This window comes from Megalobrama amblycephala, linkage group LG7, assembly GCF_018812025.1.
Source record: "Megalobrama amblycephala isolate DHTTF-2021 linkage group LG7, ASM1881202v1, whole genome shotgun sequence".
Taxonomy (NCBI): domain Eukaryota; kingdom Metazoa; phylum Chordata; class Actinopteri; order Cypriniformes; family Xenocyprididae; genus Megalobrama; species Megalobrama amblycephala.
This window is the reverse complement of record NC_063050.1, coordinates 25,494,068-25,512,969: the sequence shown is the minus strand read 5'-3', so window position 1 is coordinate 25,512,969 and position 18,902 is coordinate 25,494,068. Positions and strand designations below refer to the sequence as shown.

Here is an 18,902-nt window from a genome sequence, read left to right as displayed (position 1 = left end):
TCTTAAGCCATCCCCTGTCAAAGTGATTTGCTGTAGGGGAGTGAAAAGGAAAGAGGCATCATCCCCCCACAAGGTCCTGCACAGCCAGGCCTTGCTTAAGAAAAAGCAGATGTGTTCCTAGGGCGACCTGCACTGTGGAAGTGTGTTATATGTTGTTTTGGTTTCCTGGACACACTGAGGCTTCATCTCCTCATTCCTCTCGTGCTTTCACGCAAGTGGGGACAGCCTAACATCTGCGCATGTGAGGATGTCACTTTTTAGAGACTGAGTGTTCAGCTTTACCTTCAGCTGACGTCATTTGCACACAGTCTGTCTTATACACTGTTTTTAATTATTTATAGCTGTAAAGGTCAACACCCATGTTGTGGACTTGCTTTGGTCTGTGTTTCATAGTGTGCTTTCTGAATTCTTCTTGAATAAGAGAAGTTTTTATTTAATCTGACTCCAAGGCCAGATTAATTCAAGATCACTCCAGGTCAATTTTGAATGCTTTTAGCTTGATTCTAATCTTACATTTGGAAAAATCCTGCCCAAGCTTGTGCCATCTGATAAAGACAAGGGCAGTCTGTGCCACCAGGAGGGATAACGCAGGGTGGTCCGCTTAAAGCACCCGGCTTTGGACCTCAAGGTGTTAACAAAGTCTCACCGTTCCCGCTGTTTGTTGTGAAGGAGAAAAACATACACGTTTAACCTCAGATGTGTGGTCTAGAGTGTAACATAGCATAAAACGCTATTGGTGTTATCAACGCTTGTGCAATGAAATGGCAGAGGGCTGGTAGTGATTATCAGCAGTTGGCTCGTTGTTGCGTTTCACTTTCTCTCACTCTGTATTGTTTGGGAGGTGATGACTCACTATGTTAGGAAGGTAGAGACTCTCCATGAGGAGAAACATTCAGACATCGCATCTCAGACTGTTACCTAATGACTTTTGACCCCCAGATGCTCTTTACATGCCAATATGTCTGTGTATATGTGTTTTTCATCAAGATTTTACTATTGTTTTTCCAGTCTTTCTCGTAAACTGCTTGGTTCTTATTTAACAACTTCTCTAGAAATAACTTAACACACAAAGAATGAATGAATACGTAGTTGTGGTTTATACATAGTCAGTTTGGAGGGAACTGCAACACACCATCCAATTATTCAATTATTCTGTTAATGTGTATAGTATACAACTTCAATCCCTGTAGTCTTCTATACCTTCTATACTGCTTTGTAGAAAAGCTCTTGCAATGTAAACCACTCCATCGATTACAAAGGAATTTTAGTTTTAACACAGTGTAACCTGACTCAACTGTAGGCTGTTTACAGTTGCAAAGCAAGCAATGCCGCATATTAGCCCATTAATTTAGATGCAACAACGTATTTCACTCACGTTAATACTGTTTTCTATTAACTGCACACCACTTACTGCTATACTGTTGTAAATATCTCTTGATTACACCACTGATTTCAATCTCTTGCACAGTTTGTATTACTGGAATGTTTAGCAGTCCATTATTGTAGGTATGATAAGTAGTGTTTTGAGCATTGAGAAACAGAATGAAGAGGTTGTGAAATACGTGTTTGTTTGAACAGCCGACCTTGATTTTGGCATCTTAATGTGATTCAAAGGGCAGGCTGACTATCCCTTGTAGCACAGTTTGCATTAACATATGGAAAATGGATATTTATAACCTCTTTAGCCTTTTAAATGTAAATCAGTTGAGCTGCAGACCTTTTCATACAGCCCCCAGCAAAGAAAGAATCAGCTCTGTGTAACAAACAACATATGGGCTTTACTGACCAGGCACTTGAATTACTGTAGAGGTGGGAATGTGGATTTGTCTCAATACGGCCTAGGGACATGTACGACAGTGTTTTCATATTAGAAACATGCTCTCTAAGTTATCCTAGCCTATATATTATCTTCCTGACACCTTGCTAGACTAAATGGACTCGTCTGTTTTGCGTTACGCAAGGTGCAAGTGCACCACCTCGCGTGGACCATATCATAAGTCCTTTTTATCTCCCCCTCTGTTCTCAGGAATGTGTTGTCTTATGCCACTGAGCATATGGTAATTGGATACACATTGAGAACCATGTACATGTGTAGTTTAGCACTGAACCATTTCGGGGCTAGTCGGCAATTTGCTTTATTTCACGGTTCTGATATTCAGCAACCTGTTTCTCTTTTTCTAAGTAAACAACTCACAACGCTAATCATGCCGACATCTGTTTGAATAGTGTGCATGGTATGTTTGAAGTTTAGAATGCGTACTGGGCTAATATGTAATGGTGTTATGATGTGTTGTGTCATAAAGCTTGTTGTTCTGTCACAATAGGCAATATTAACACTTGTGTCAGTTACATCTACTGTTGCTTTTGTTGCCATAAACAAGCATATTCAATGCTTACTCCAGTTTTCATTATATGCCTTCAGGCAGATGGCAATATTCTGATATTCTGGAGTATTTGACTCCAATTCATTTAGTTGTTTGCAGTCAAAACAACAAACAAACTTAGTTTTTTAGACACCAGGTCCAAACCACATTTTTGAAATCTTTGCATGTTGCCAATGTTGTCTCTTACATCTTGTAGGATGGTCACGAGGCTAGTTTTCTGTTTTCCGTTCTCTGTTCCCTTTCCACATGCATGCACTGTATATTAGTAATTAATGAATTATTGGATATTTAAATGTACATGCTCATTTCCCTTATTTTTACATTTTCAATATTTTATATCATCTAATTCTTATTTAATTTCGTAATTTTATAGCACTGTTAAATATTTTGCAAATTTCAAAATGAATATCCATTTTTTTCATACTGTATATTTTTAGAGCTGTGATGCTTTAATTCATTTTTAAAGGCACAATATGTAAGATTTTTCGATTAAAATATCTAAAAAACCATTAGAACAATATTAGGCCTATATATTTTGTTGACTTGTGTACTTACATTACCCCAAATGTTTCCAAAAATGTTTAAATCCAGAGAAATTAGCTATTTTAACCAGGACATGGACTGTTTTATTGCGTCTCCTGTCAATGATGTCATATCAGCGTTAACCTCAATTTTCAGTTTTACTTCCATAGAAACACCAAAAGCGCTTTAATATATTATGCATTTTATTATACAGGTGAGCAACTGGTTGGATACGTTTATCGTCAGAAAAAATAATCATTGTTATATTGCTCAACATGGTTTGTCTTATAGTTTGAATCTGTCGTTTTCTTGATTTACCGCGAGTATAACATTTTTGTACATGCCTCAGAAACAATGCTATTTTGTTAAGTGGCTAACATAGCCACAGTAACAGTAATACAGCATTTTCCCCATCATATATTTTAAAATGAATTGCATGCCATTTAGGCAACTCCCACGATTCCACGTTCATTCACGGCGTCATCGTTCCACGCCTTTGTTTTGAATAAGCGACCTCTAGCGGCGAAAATTACATATTGTGCCTTTAACATTTAAGATAATCAATATATAGTGTTTTATTCTTAATTTATGCCAACAAAATAGTGTAGAATTTTAATATTGGCCATATATTGTTATCAGCCATAATATGAAAATCAGTTTATCAGTATTAGCCAGAAATGTCATAGTGGTGCAACCCCAAATAATAGTTATTTTCTGTGTTGATGCTTAACAACTGAGACATATACACTGCATATTGACTAAAAACCAACAGATCAGATTTCATCATTTTCAAAATTAAAAGTGTGGACAGTCAGTCCTAAAGATCAGATCTGAAAACCAAATCAGACTTGTGTGCAGGGTGAATAAACCCTTTTTGACATACAGTTCTACATGGGTAATATATCACCCATGCTGTCTAGATGGAAAAGCAGTGATTTCTTGGACAGCCAGACAGGAGGGATGATCTATGCATGAGAATGGTCCTTCTCTGGACCTGATCCAGCCTTGGGTCATACTAACTGGTCCTGACCTCTCACCTTTTAGCCAAGGGAGGTTAATGATAGTGGACCTGTAACTGGAGCTGTTACATCCGAGTCAGTTCTTAGCAGGGTGTAACATTAAACACACAAACACACACACTCACTTGCATACAGACACATATCTTCTAGTGCAAAGGTTGAGGGCAGACCGTGAAGTCTCGTGTCTCTCTGATCTACAGAGGAAACCCACATCTGAGCCTGGTTTTTCGCTGGATAAATCTGAGACCAAATCTGCCTGGGGACCTGACATTACGCCTGAGCCACTTAAACTCACAAAAACAGAGAGAAGAGAGAGAGCGGTTTAGGGAAGAAGAGGGAGAGAGGGAGGTGACAAAGTAATAAATAGAGTGGGCTTGAAAATACAGAACAGAATGGCCCCAAACTGATCGTTCACATCCACTTTTTTTTTTTTCTTTTTTTTTTTTCTCAGAAAAATGTGTGCTCTCTGAGGACTGGTTCATGATTGGTATTTCCTCAGGTTAGACTTGGAGAGAGGAGGGTCTATAGGTCTAAATTTGACTTTGTGAATGGCTAAGTTCAATGTTAACGTGCAATATAGCTACATTTGGTTTTGTACACAATTCAATTATCCACCTCCTCTCAAAATACGGACAGTTTCAGTAATATTAGTCAGGAGTTTATTTGTCTTTAACAATTTGGGATATTGATGATGATTTTAAACTGAATGATGATTTTATCTCTTCTCACTAGTGTTACATTTGCTGTATCACTGTTATATTTAATCACATATTCCACTGAATGTAACCTTAACCTTTGTGTGCTTTTATCTTAATTCTATCCAACTCAATGAATTTAATAATTTAATTGACTTTTTAATTTAATAAAAAAAAAAAAAAAAAGACAACTGACACATCAAAGATGTCTGAGGCAAAAAGCTTTAGGCTAAATGTTTTCTTAATATGTAGGGACAAACCAAAACAAGTGTGAGTTATCATTGCTGTCCCCTATTCCGAAAATGTTCACCGACTAGATTTTGAGTATGACAAAAAGCCATTTTAAACACACCATTCTTTGTTTGTAGTTTTTCAAGAATTTTGACCATCTTCTCTTCATAGTGAGCCATTGCATTCATTTTTAGGGGATGGAGTCTTTCTAGGGGTCAAGAAAAACATTGCTCTTGACCTTGCAGTTTCATTGGACTGTATATGAATTGTGGCAGTTTTACTACAAAGTATTACCTTTGCTTCAGTTTCTGAGATGAATCGATATGCTAATAATAAATAAAAAATATTGCATGCTAGAATCTCTGTTTTATGGCTTGACTCCCAACTTGATAGTCAAATAATCTACAGATGGAGTTGTAATTAAAAAATAAATCTCTTTAGGCCCCACAGTGTGGAAGTTTATAGATGCCTTTCAGCTGTGGATAAATGTATTGCAGATGTTAATAACCATATGCATATACACTGATTAGTTTTCATGCAAATGGCAAAGATGCCTTGAAATTTGAAGAGGCTTTAGAAATGACCTCTTCACACAGTTTAATAGAAAAGGACTCTCCTCGATGGGTTGCTCCATATCATTTTTCTTGCCTGCAGGCAATTTCAAATCCCAGACGATTTGCAGTCCACACTTAATGGAAAAGCAAAGCAACTCTTCACACCAATGTTGACCCACTCTTAGCGTAACACTCTTTCCAATTTTGTAGATTCATATCACTTCAAAAAAGAGAAGCCAGAGTAAAGTTTATCTTGGGTGAAGCCTATGATTTCACTGCCCAGTAGCTGCAGCCTGGACTTAAAATCTGAGGCCACGATAAGATAGATGGATAATGGAGCAGACAAGAAGATGGGCTTGTGCGAGTCTGTGACTTTAGTTTGAATCCTCCTAATAGGCAGTATTTATTTATTTATTACAAAATGCATTAACTCTAAAGTTTGTTCAATTTGGGGAAAAAAGTGTTTAAAAAGAAAAAGCTTGATGTAAAATGTTTTTTTAAGAAATGTCAAAAGAAAGTCACATACTCCATATTCTTTTTGCAGTTAAAAAATTAAGAAATCACACTGAATTGCAGAAATGATCTGCAATACTTAGTGTATTGCACAAGACTGAAAGAATTACAATAGCTATATTTGGAGCTGAGTATCGGAAAGTATCCTATTGCTGGCAAATCCCACTTCTACATGCAGTAGATCCTGGCACATCTGGCAAAAATGTGAGATGAAGTAAAAGACATCATGTGAGAGTCATTCACCCATGTCTTGTTATTGATATTGCACTGGGTTGTATGAAAACTTCCTGTTGGAAATAGTGTTGGTTTGTGTTTCCGTTGCCTGATAGCAATTTCATGTAGCTGGAAATCAGAATTGAGTATTCAGACAGACCATTGTATAAGTTTATTTATTACTTATGAACATATTATATATTTCATTTTGAAGGAAAACAAATATATTTAGTGTTCTGTATTGCAGTATTGTGGCATCTGAATAAGCAATTTGAAAGAATCTGACCAGTTCTGTTCATGATTTAAAGGATTATACTTCATTCAACATGACCTCCATGCCAACTACACCATGTGCTACTGGTTAGCAGGACAGCAAGGGACTCTGATAGCATCACCCCCTTCTTCCTTCTGTCAGAGTTACTGTATGCCAAACCAAGAATATAATTCTTGATATCTTTATATATATATATATATATATATATATATATATATATATATATATATATATATATATATATATATATATATATATATATATATGTAGACAGTGAGGTCATCTTCCATGTCCTCTTTGAAAGTAGGTCTTTTTTATTATTGAATCAATGAACGCAAACATTTGCAGCAAGGTTAAGACACACACCCAGTGATCAAAAGAGATGTGTCTATGAAATATCAGTTTCTGAGTTATAATGGTTAAGTCAACTTCTTCATTTTTTTGTATATTTATGTGAGTTAGCACATGTTGAATTGAAACTGTTTGCCTTTTATTGTGGATTTATTTATTTATTTTTCGGAATCCCACGCTACCGTCTGTCTCCTTGCTAATCACTTATTTCCTCCACAGATGTCATGTGGCAAATAAAACATGCCCAAAAAATCACAGCTGGAGTAATCGCTTATGCAGATGTGTGCCGCTGCCTGACACCCTTCTTTCAAAACCACATTCTGGTAAGTGCTAATGCAAATGTTTACAGCCTTATAATGAATGCTGTGTTTTGCATATGTGTCTAAATGTGACTGTATGAAAGGGAAACAAAAAAAAGGAGGGACCCAAAAAGAGACAGAACTGATGACAGAATTTTTGTTGACTTTATGCCACGGAGCACCCTTTCACCCTCAGCAGCCACTTTATTAGATACACCTGTTCAACTGCTTGTTAGCGCAAATATCTAATCAGCCAATCACATGGCAGTTTGGCATGTAGACATGGTCAAGATGATCTGCTGAAGTTCAAAGTGAGCATCAGAATAGGCAAGAAAGGAGAATTAAATGACTTTGTATATTGCATATTTGTTGTTGCCACATGGGATGGAATGAGTATTTCAGAAACTGCTAATATGCTGAGAACCATCTCTAGGGTTTACAGATAGTGGTCCGAAAAAGAGAAAATATCCAGCGATTGGCAGTTCTTTGAGTGAAAATCCCTTGTTGATGCCAGAGATCAGAGGAAAATGGCCAGACTAGTTTGAGCTGACAGAAAGGCAACAGTAACTCAAATAACCACTTGTTACAACCGAAGTATGCAGAAGAGCACCTCTGAATGTTGAACCATGAAGCAGATGGGCTACAGCAGCAGAAGACCACACCGGGTGCCAGTCCTGTCAGCTAAAGAAGAGGAAACTGACCCTACAATTCACATAGGCTCACCAAAAGAATAGAAGATTGGAAAAACGATGCCTGGTCTGAGTCTTAATTTCTGCTGTAACATTCAGATAGGGTCAGAATTTGGTGAAAACAACATAGCATGGATCCATCCTGCCTTGGATCAACGGTTCCAGCTGTTGGTGGTGTAATGGTGTGGAGGATATTTTCTTGGCACACTTTGGGCCCCTTAGTACCAATTTAAACACCACAACCTACCTAAGTGTTGCTGACCATGTCCATCCCTTTATGACCACAGTGTACCCATCTTATGATGGCTACTTCCAGCAGGATAACGCACCATGTCACAAAGCTCAAATCATCTCAAAGTGTTTTTTTGAACATGACAATGAGTTCACTATACTCAAATTGCCTCCACAGTCACTAGATCTCAATCCAATCCATTCCTTTTGGATGTGGTGGAACGGGAGATTTGCATCATGGATGTGCAGCCAACAAGTCTGCAGCAAATGCGTGATACTATCATGTCAATATGGACCAAAATCTCTAAATCTCTGAATCTATGCCACAAAGAATTCTGTAACGAAGTTTCTCAGAATTGCGAGATACAAACTCGCATTTGCGAGAAAAAAAAGTCAGAATTGCAAGTTATAAACTCAGGAAATTGCAGGAAATAAACTCGCAATTCTGACTTTTTTTCTCGCAATTGCGAGACTGATTACTTTTCTCAGAATTGTGAGACATAAACTTGCAATTGCAAGTCCAATTCTGAGGGAAAAATACTTTTTTTCTCTCAGAATTGCGAGTTTATTTCTCACAATTCTGACTTTATAACTCACAATTGTGACTTTGTAACTTGCAGTTGCATGTTATTAAGTCAGAATTGCAATTATATAAAAAGAAAAAAGTCAGAATTGCGAGTTTATATCTCTCAATTCTGATTTTATAACATGCAATTGCGACTTTATATCACACTATTTTTACTTTATAACCCACAATTGTGAGTTTATATCATGCAGTTCTGAGAAAAAGTCCGAATTGTGAGATATAAACTCACAATTGTGAGCCCAATTCTGAGGGAAAAAAATACTTTTTTCTCACAGAATTGCAAGTTTATTTCTCACAATTCTGACTTTATAACAAGCAATTGCGACTTTATAACACACGAGATATAAACTCACAATTGAGAGAAATAAACTCATAACTGTGAGTTATAATTTAGAATTGCGAGTTATACCCCCAGTTTCACAGACAAGGCTTAAGCTAGTCCTAGACTAAAATGCATGTTTGAGCTGTTTTAACTGAAAGTAACTTGTACTGACATATCTTAAAATACGTCAGTGACATTGTTTTGTCTCTAGATGCACACCAGTAATGTTTTTTTTTTCTAGGGTACGTTTATAAAAGTTACTTAAATATCCTAATTGAACTAAGGCCTAATCCTGACTTAGGCTAAACCCTGTCTGTGAAACCGGGCCCTAAACTCACATTTGAGAGTTATAAAGTCAGAATTGTGAGTTATAAACTCACAATTGCAGGATATAAACTCGCAATTCTGACTTTTTTTTTCTTGCAATTGGGAGTTTATATCTCGCAATTCTGACTTCTTTCTCAGAATTGTGAGACATAAACACAATTGCAAGTTATAAAGTCCAGTTCTCAGGGGGAAAAAATGCTTTTTTTCTCAGAATTGCGATTGTGTGTTATAAAGTCAGAATCAACTCGCAATTCTGAGAAAACAAGCAGTTGCAACTTTATATCATGCAATTTTAACTTTATAACCCACAATTGCGAGAGAATTTATTTTGGGTAAATCCCAGGTATACCAGTCCCCTTCAGTTTTCGGCAATCTTTACAAAAAAAATGTATATATCTAATGCAAACCAGCTCATTTATCACATTTCTTTGGACTTTTATGCAGTAACTTAATTAATGTATATATTCATTCATTCATTTATTCAAAAAAAAAAAAAAAAAAAAAATTAAAAACAACAACAAATGAATATATATTTATTAATATGTAATGTATTTATTTATTAATTTAAAAAAAATACATAAACAAAAGTACAAACGAATGAACGGGTGGTAGTTGTGCCAGTGCCATTATGGAATATAGGAAATAGTTTGTCATGAAAGCAGATCACAATCACAGAATAAACCTCTAAATTGTTCCCAGAAAAGCAAAACTCAGCAATCAACCTTGACTACGTGTCAACAAAACAAGGCCTACAAAAACACGGTTGAGTTTCTATAGAAGGGAAAACTGCCATAATAGGTGCTTGACTTTGTAGCAATCATTTAAACCAAACAAAAACATCCCCAGCAAAGTGTGCTCAGTTAAAATGGAAACATTTCTCAATCTCACACAAACCAGAGTACTAGTTCAAGTGGAGCATGATGTAATTCAGGTTCAATGCAATGGTAGTGACATACTTGTCTTCTATACGCTTCGTAAATGTGACAGGTCAAACCTGAGGTGGATATAGCAGTCGGTCGGTTTATGCACACAGCATAAGAATGCATAAGCTATGCAGTCAGAATACCCTAAGGCTAATATGTAGTCTCGAGTCTTAAGAGGAGCAGATAACAGTTTCCAAAATAGACATATATTGCATGTGAGAGTGCAAACCGCTGCACACATATTAAATTTGAAAAGACAGGTTGATTTGGTGTATGTCGCTATAGCACGCTGGCCAATTTTGTTGACTGTCATACTGATGTGGAATAACAGATTTGCATTCAGCTCCACTATAGCGGTTAGGGAGTGAACCACAGGTGAAATGTATCTTTGCTAAAGCAGACACACTAAGAGGAATGTGTCGGGATTATTATTCTTTTTGCTTGCTTCATGGAAATGTCCCACATCACCTTTTACTTGGCTCAGTCCTTGACAGAAAAGCTTTATAGTACACCCTGCAAGCACATTATCTTGCAGATCAGATTACTTTAACTACTAGCTAAGCACTGCGGATTTATCTCTTTCCAGTTTTGTAACTTCATATGTTTGAACATATAAATGCTCACTTCAAAGGTAGCAAGATCTTCCTCATCTGCAGTGGCATGTTACATAAGAGGAACTGATGCTATACTGATATAAAGTGTAGAGGTCAATTTGTCTCCAGTAATCTCTCTCTCTCTCTCTCTCTTCCATCTCCTCCCCAAGTCTGTTGTGTATGTCCTTTGAGGCACATAAACATAGCTGAAATGCTTTGAGAGCAGTTATGTGGCTTGACCATGACAGAGCACCATTGCAAAAACACTGATTGCTGTCAGAGCGTGCAACTTTGGCTGGATTTTGTTTGATGCTTATGAAGCAGCCTTTTGCAGAAAACAATATTTTTTCTTTCATATGAAACCACTATAAAAACATTTTCAACAAATGTTTTAAAAATATAGTTTCTTTCTTTCTTTCTTTCTTTCTTTCTTTCTTTCTTTCTTTCTTTCTTTCTTTCTTTCTTTCTTTCTTTCTTTCTTTCTTTCTTTCTTTCTTTCTTTCTTTCTTTCTTTCTTTCTTTCTTTCTTTCTTTCTCACCCAGACATTTACGACTTTTTGCCCCCCCAAAAATGCATTTTTATTCAGAAACAAAAAATTTCATTATATACAAGAGGTTCGAACAGGTAGCAATTAATTACTATGATGAATTTCAGTTTTTTGTTGTATTTTTAAATGCATTTTTAGGTGAATGCATCTGAGCTGCTCAAGTCCAATAAACCAAATTATATATCCAACCTCATTTAGCCGCCTAATAATACCCTAAAAGTGTTTCGAAACAGCTGTGTAAACCCAACACCTGCATAAATGTGCTCTCCATGTTATTTTAACCAATATGGATGCTGACTCGAATCTCAAGTATGGTAAATGAGGTAAACCCCATATCTCTCAATGGGAATACATTCTCTGAAATCATATATGCGAGTTGAATCCACAGTGACATATTTGGAAAAAAACAAAAAAAAAAACCCTCTATGTTGTGAGTTTTAAAAATGTGGTCACTGCAACAAAACCAGACCAGTATGGTACCTTTCCAGTGAAAACCAAATAGTTTTTATTTACCGTAACTGAGCAGTTCCCCAAGAGAAATGTCTTGAAACTGCAACAGCAAACCACACTACAAAAATACCATTGACATGCCATACATTTGACAACTCAAAATCATTCTGGTTTAAATGACATATCATTTTGTCCATTTTGCAAGATTCCCTGCGCATGTGGAGCAACAACATGCTAACAATAAGTTTATTAGGCAGTTTATAAACTCTTTGAACATAGGTTGATTCTTTATAATGTGGCCATTCTGTGTTTAATCATTAGCAAACACAAACACTAGTGACTCTCTCGTCAGTCAAGTTTTAGGCCATTTTGTATACTCCAAAAGAAAGAAAGGAATATACTGTAGCAGAGCTGAATTAGCCACCGAATTTGTTTTCTTCGAGTTGTAAAGAAAAACATCTGTTTAGGCCTTTTGGGGTAGCATAAGGAATGCTGGGTAGAAACACTGTATTGCTAAACAGTTTATCATGTCTGACAAATGTGCATGCTGGACATTGTTCTTTACTTGCGTAACGCTCTGGGAATTGGCCAGGCATTCCATAAAATTGACCAAAGATTTCCTCACAAATGTAAAAATGAGTTGTAATGTAAAATAAGAAATACCTAGTTCTGTCATAAAACTCTAGATGGCGCAGACTGATGGGTCCTTAACACAACTGATGATATTTACAACCTAAATTACATGGCACAAGCTGATTGGTTCATGTTGCATCTGCAGCAACATCAAAGTATACTCCTTTGGCTGTGAGTGGGGAAAGAAGCATTTGGTCTTCTAGTGGAATTTTCAAGCATCTTAAGTCACTGGTACATGCGCTGTTGTATGTGCACCGTCCATGCAGTCACAGAAATTCAGCTGCACGTGAACCGGTGTGTAGACATCCGTGGACCCTTTTAATGGCAAAAATTACATCACATGGACAGTGCACAGAGCGTCGCAGAATGTGGACGACCGAAGGATACTTTAGGCTTGAGTCAGGCCTCCACAGACAGCGAGCGCCATGAGCGAGTTCCAAATCCACTTGAACAAAACTCACTCTTCAGAGAATCAAAGCTAGTCCACAGTCTAGTAATCGTTGGCAACCTCTTTGTTATTCTTGACTGTTCCAATGAACATTGCATCGTGTGAAAGAAAATTTGCTTGCTTGTGCCAACTGAAAACACACATGAGAAACGCCATGAGAGAGTAGAGACCCTCAGACATTGCAGTTGGCTACTGAACATTGAACGGGACATTAGTGTGGATTTGGATAAAACAGTTAATCGCTTTGATGCCGTACCTGGTGTATAGCAGATGGGCACGCAGGGCATATAAATTATTATTATTATTATTATTATTATTATTATTATTATTAGACTACTTTTATTATTAAATTAAATTAATATTACAATTCAATAATATTACAGTAATTTCATAGCTCTCCCCCTCATAACCGATTTTGAATCAATTCATGAAAATATGGAATTTTTATTTTTTTTTTTCCCACTATGGGCCACAAGAGAAATATTAAAAAAATAAATTGGATTCATCTCTCATCATCTCTAATGCTGCGTTCACACAGCGAATTTGACGCCCCAGACGCGTCTAGTTGGACGCTTGAACATTTTGAAGTCAGACGCGCGTAAAATTCGCTCAATTCGCGTGTCTAAACAAAGTGTGTTCAGACGCGAATTCGCATCATGGGAGGGGCTTTCATCTCTTTCTGCACAGATCCTCTGAATAAACACATAATCTCGTCAGTTGGAAACCTGTAGCGGCAATTTAACTGGGTTATGCCGGCCGACTTTTGCTAGCTAGAAGGTGGGCTAGTATCAACGGCTATAATCATGCAAAAAGTTTTAGAACTAACCAGATTGTCCGATTTCTTCGCTTATTCTCTTCCAGGCAAGGTCCTTTTTATTCCTGTCTCGATAAAAAATATAATGACACATCATAGAGCTCAGGGTGGCCACACACAGCGGCATCTTTGTTCTGGTTTCCACCACTGATCACATCATAAGTTCAGATTTTTCAACTTGGGCGTTTGGGCATCAGATGCTCAATTAGCGCGTCAGCCGCGTGAACGCTCAATTCGCGCCGCGCCATTCGCGCGTCAACGGCCGATTTGCGCCACGCTAGACGCTTGATTCGCGCCGCAGGACACCTAGACGCGCGTTTACATTGACTTAACATGTAAATCAGACGCCTCAGACGCCCCAGACGCGTTCGGTGTGAATGCAGCATAAGAGAATATCCATCATTAATGCAGCGTCAGATGGCGAAAGCTTGGTCAGTTTTTGCTTTCAGTTTTTGTAGTGAACAATTGACTGGCGTTTGAGACTTCTTTACCGGCAGAACTCTTGAGTCAAATGTCTCGAGAGTCAAATGTCACCCATGACAACAGCAATAATCAACAGCAACAGCAGCAGTGTAGTCTATTCCACCAAGACCAAATACATTAACATTGTCATATCCATTACCATGCTAAAAATCTTCAGAGAGTTGTCATGACAGAACTTCTTTTATTTCTCTTCTCTCCATCTGCAGATATTGAGCAGGACTTTTGCGGCCCCGACAAAGAGCTGGATGAGGAGACCTGTCAGTGTGTATGCCGAAAAGAGCTGAGAACAGCAGGCTGTGGACCACTCCGCTATCTGGACAAGAATACCTGTCAGTGTGCATGTAAAGCACAGCCCTCCTCTTGTGGGCCTCAGCAGAGCTTCAACAAGGACACCTGCCAGTGCACCTGTGCCAAGGTGTGTCCTAGGAGTCAGCCTCTAAACCGCACCAAATGCGTATGTGAATGCACAGAGTCTCCTAACAAGTGCTTCTTAAAAGGGAGGCGGTTCCAACCAGCCACATGCAGGTGAGGGAAGTTTTCTGTTATTTATCAAATGTAAAATGATTGCCTTTTCCAATACTGACAGAGTCGTCATACTAGGGCTGGGCGATATATTGCATGCGATTCTCACGCGCATTTCGTCAGTAAAGCCGGTTCCCTGATTACCGCTAAATCGCCATCACCTGCTTTCAAATGGAGCGCCATTTAACAGACAGAGCCGTAGTTCACTGATAAGCCACGCAAATATCGCGTTCATTATTGAAGGCGATTCATCTGCGATATGAACGTGATATTGCGTGGCTTATCAGTGAACTACGGCTCTGTCTGTTAAATGGCGCTCCATTTGAAAGCAGGTGATGGCGATTTAGCGGTAATCAGGGAACCGGCTTTACTGACGAAATGCGCGTGAGAATCGCATGCAATATATCGCCCAGCCCTACGTCATACTAATCAGCAATTGGGGAGACAGAAAGTCTGACTCCAGACTCGCACCATTGGTTGAGCCCATCTTGCTGTGTTGCTGGTTCTCCCTAAAGGCCCAGATAAACTTGTGAAGTTCTTTTCCGTTCTTGGCTTAAGGGTAAAAAGATGTTTGAAAAACCCTTGCAGCAATATACTGTCATCTAATACCCCGACGCCACCTATATGTAAAAATATGCTGTGCACTTTCCTCTACACAACAAAGCAGTTAAGAGAGCATCTGATTATGTGCATATGTTTGCACAAGCTCTGCAATTCGGCAGCCACATCACGTTTATTTACATACCACTTAATACAGTAAATTATTTTAAAGCAAGAAGCTTTACAGCATTATACATGAAAAATCAGCTTTCAATTAGAATTACAACTTCAATTTCTACTATAAAGCATGTTTTTAACTTGTGCCTGACCTCGATGGACTGAACAGCAGAAATGAACCGTAGAATATTTCCACTTCAAAGAAGGCAGAGAATCAGAGCCACAACCACCTAATACGTAATCACCTAGGACTAATGGTAGTTCAAAGGTGTTTACCAACTGGAGCAAACTTTTCTGTAAAGTTCGCTTTGGCAAGCTGTTTTGAATTCCAGAAACAAACTTTGTTTTGGCCTGATTTTATTCGAAATTACATCACACCAGTTCTTTCTTCAATTACGCTTGAAGTAAAAGCATTTGTGTTTGTCCATACTTATGTGACATCCATGATTAACTAAAGTTTAGTCAGCATGTGTAAAGATAAAATATTAAATGTTGTTATCGCTTTTTGCAAAGTGGAATAGCAAAAATATTGATGTATTTAATGTATGTACAGCAAATACTTTGACGAATTAAGGGAATTAAGGCCTTTCATCACAATAGTCATTCCTGCATGAAACTGCCACACTTTTCTATATGAATTATGATGGCAGGGTAGTTTTTTTTTTTTTTTTTTTTCTTTAGTTTTAATACTCAGTTTGATATTTAAATAAAATATTTAAATAATTTCACATCATTATTTTTGATAAAATCTGCAAAAATAAATTAAGTGATTTAACAGTGTTATATATATATATAATATTTAGAAAGCAGGGGGGAAAAGGGAAAATAATTGTGTGTCACTAAGCCAGTTCCAAGATAAATACCTAAACGTTTAGTATAATGTGATTTTTCATGCTCTTTCCATCTGACCTGTGTAACTGAGACAAAACATTTCTATTAATTGTAGTTTCCCGACCCCAAGGCCCTGTACCATTACCTGTACCATTTAAGTTGATTTATGCTGTATATGTGAGAGCAGGAAACAAATGTTCATTGTTGGGGGCCTAAAGGTTATCGGGTAGCACTTTACAATAAGGTCACATTTATTAACATACATTAATGCATTGTTGGCTAATAAGCAATATTTTTTCTGCTTTTATTAAGCTTTGTTAATACTATTTAAAAAAAAAAAATACAGTTGTTCATTGTTTGTTCATGTTAGTACACAGTGCATTATTATTACAAAAAATGTATTATTAAATGTTAAAATTAACATTAACTAAGATTATCACATTATGTAGAAGTATTGTTCATAGAAACCTTTTTGTAAAGTGTTACCGTTTGTGGAAATGTTTTAGGAATGTTTGTTATTCCATATTGTTTTACAATGCAGTTTATTTTTATGTTTAGCTTTCTGCCTTTATTTTGTAAAAGATTTATAGTATAGTTTCTTCAATTTCTGTTTTTGATTTTTATTATTTGAATACTGCTGCACTTACATGATACAGTGATGATATAAGAAAGTAATACCAATTTTTCCTCTCTTATTGCTAGTTGTGTCCGGCCGCCATGTAACGCAGACTCCAGGAAAAGGAGATGTAAGGATAATGAGTATTTCAGTGAGGAACTGTGTCACTGTATACCCACATACTGGGGGAGACTGGACTAAATACTACCAACAGTGCAGGTAGCGCTGAACGCTTATGGACACGCTGGCATTTGAAGCAGTGCTAATGTTCGGCTGCTGCTTATCTGACTCACATGTGCTAGTCATGTGGACTAAGTGGGAGACAAGAAATGTCCACATTCAACCCCACATATCAAGTATGGGGTGAGGTATTAAGGACTGAGAGAGATTTCCTAAGGCTGGAGCCATGTTTTTTCATTGTTTTAATTGAATTGTCTATTCTTTATTTGTCAGATAATGATTATATAATTTATTGCCATGAAATGTTTTGAATCTCCCTTGTTCATAGCATTCATTTCAAATCTCTGCAAAGGAAAAAAAACCCCACTGTGATCAATATTTTTGTATCATGTTAAGTCCCGTAAAATAAAGTATAAAGTTGTATTATATATTGTTAACTTATTTATAAGCTAGACTATCTTATTGAAATAATACTGCACATGATTCAAATGTATTCAGTTTTGACTACCAAATATATGCACCTATCATTCCAGATAAACTCTATCAAACTGACAGTGCAAGGCGGCAAAGAAATTCTCGTTGACAATCTAAAACCATCACGCAAGTCACCTACCATATCGAAGACTCTGAACAGGGAAATACAGCATGATATGTACAGTAAAAACACCTGGATATGAACTATTAACAACTGAAAACTGGTGCTACATGTATGCAGTTCTATAAGAGTTACATGAGTGACAATGTACACTTGGATGAACGGATTCCACTTACGTCACATCCAACCCGCCTCCTTAAGTAAAAGCAGTATAAAGTGAACAAGTGGTGTGTGGAACAACTTCTAAGTTTGGAGATCAGTGGTCTTTTAGGACTTTTAACCTCAATGGATTTGTAAATAGGAGCAATGTGATTGGCCCAACTCCACTTGATATCGGCCCACTGTTTCAGCCTGACACTGTAAATATAATAAATCACCTCTGCTTCCATCCCAGTCCTCGCGTCTGTGTCTGCCAAAAGTTGTGCGTGTGATTTTTCACTGTTTCTCATTCCATAGAAACCCCCTGTAGATCCGTAATGGAACCATAATCTTCAGCCATCAGATGGGAAGGATCAGAAACAAGCTCTGGAGCAAAATCCAGCACGTCTTTTGTCTTCTGGCATATTCGTACAGCAGGTGGCCTCTTTCCCATGTGTTTTAAACTCAGCACATGCAAAGACGTTGTCTGAATGCACACACGTTCCTGATTCTATTCTGCAGGGCTCTTCAGATCTAGTCATGTCCTTTTGCATCAACACCATCCTTCTCTAATACTACCATGGACTTTATGCTGTAAAATTGTGCACCATTTATCTGAAACAAGGCTTTCCCTGTAACCTGGTTTGCAACAGATTGTACCGTAGCCATCTGCATCCGCTGCACAATCCCAGGAGAGACCTGATAAAAATAACATCTGTGGACTCACAGTGAATCACCATGAAATAACTAGAAACAGCCATCCGGTCAGTGGATATGAGTATTTGAGAATGGGGGAAGCCATGTCTAGCCTGATTTTTTTTTTTTTTTTTTTTTTTTTTTTTTCCCCTCTACCTTGGCTTGCTTACCTAGTTCGTAGTGGTGAATGAAGATGAGGTTTACATTTCAACACGTAGCCGACATTGGGTTTTCGTCTGGTGCTTGTATATTCCAGTGAACTAGAAACGAAAACAAGTACAGACATGTAAATAAATGAGTGGTTTGTTCTGTTAATTTAAAGGACTAGAGTTTCAGACGTCCCAGCTAGCATGTTTATACAATGTAAACAAAAATAAGCAATGACCGAGACGCAACACAACAATGAATTTATGGAGAAATGCGGAGTAACGTAAATTTGATTATGCATAGAAGAACTTGTGGTAGCCAGAACATGTCAATAAGCAGAAATATGTTACGCGGCTGA

The 18,902-nt window shown here is 37.5% G+C and overlaps 1 protein-coding gene across 2 annotated transcripts in view; it reads left to right on the top strand.

Moving 5' to 3' along the window:
• The window catches only part of vegfc (vascular endothelial growth factor c), a 42,984-nt gene extending 25,588 nt beyond the window's left edge, over window positions 1-17,396 (top strand). For both annotated transcript variants that reach the window (XM_048196720.1, XM_048196719.1), the window contains exons 5-7: window positions 6,976-7,079; window positions 14,309-14,627; window positions 16,875-17,396. In XM_048196720.1, the coding sequence (XP_048052677.1) occupies window positions 6,976-7,079; window positions 14,309-14,627; window positions 16,875-16,989 (538 nt within the window). In that variant the 3' untranslated portion in view covers window positions 16,990-17,396. The remainder of the gene's footprint in view (window positions 1-6,975; window positions 7,080-14,308; window positions 14,628-16,874) is intronic.
• Window positions 17,397-18,902: the final 1,506 nt, after the last annotated feature.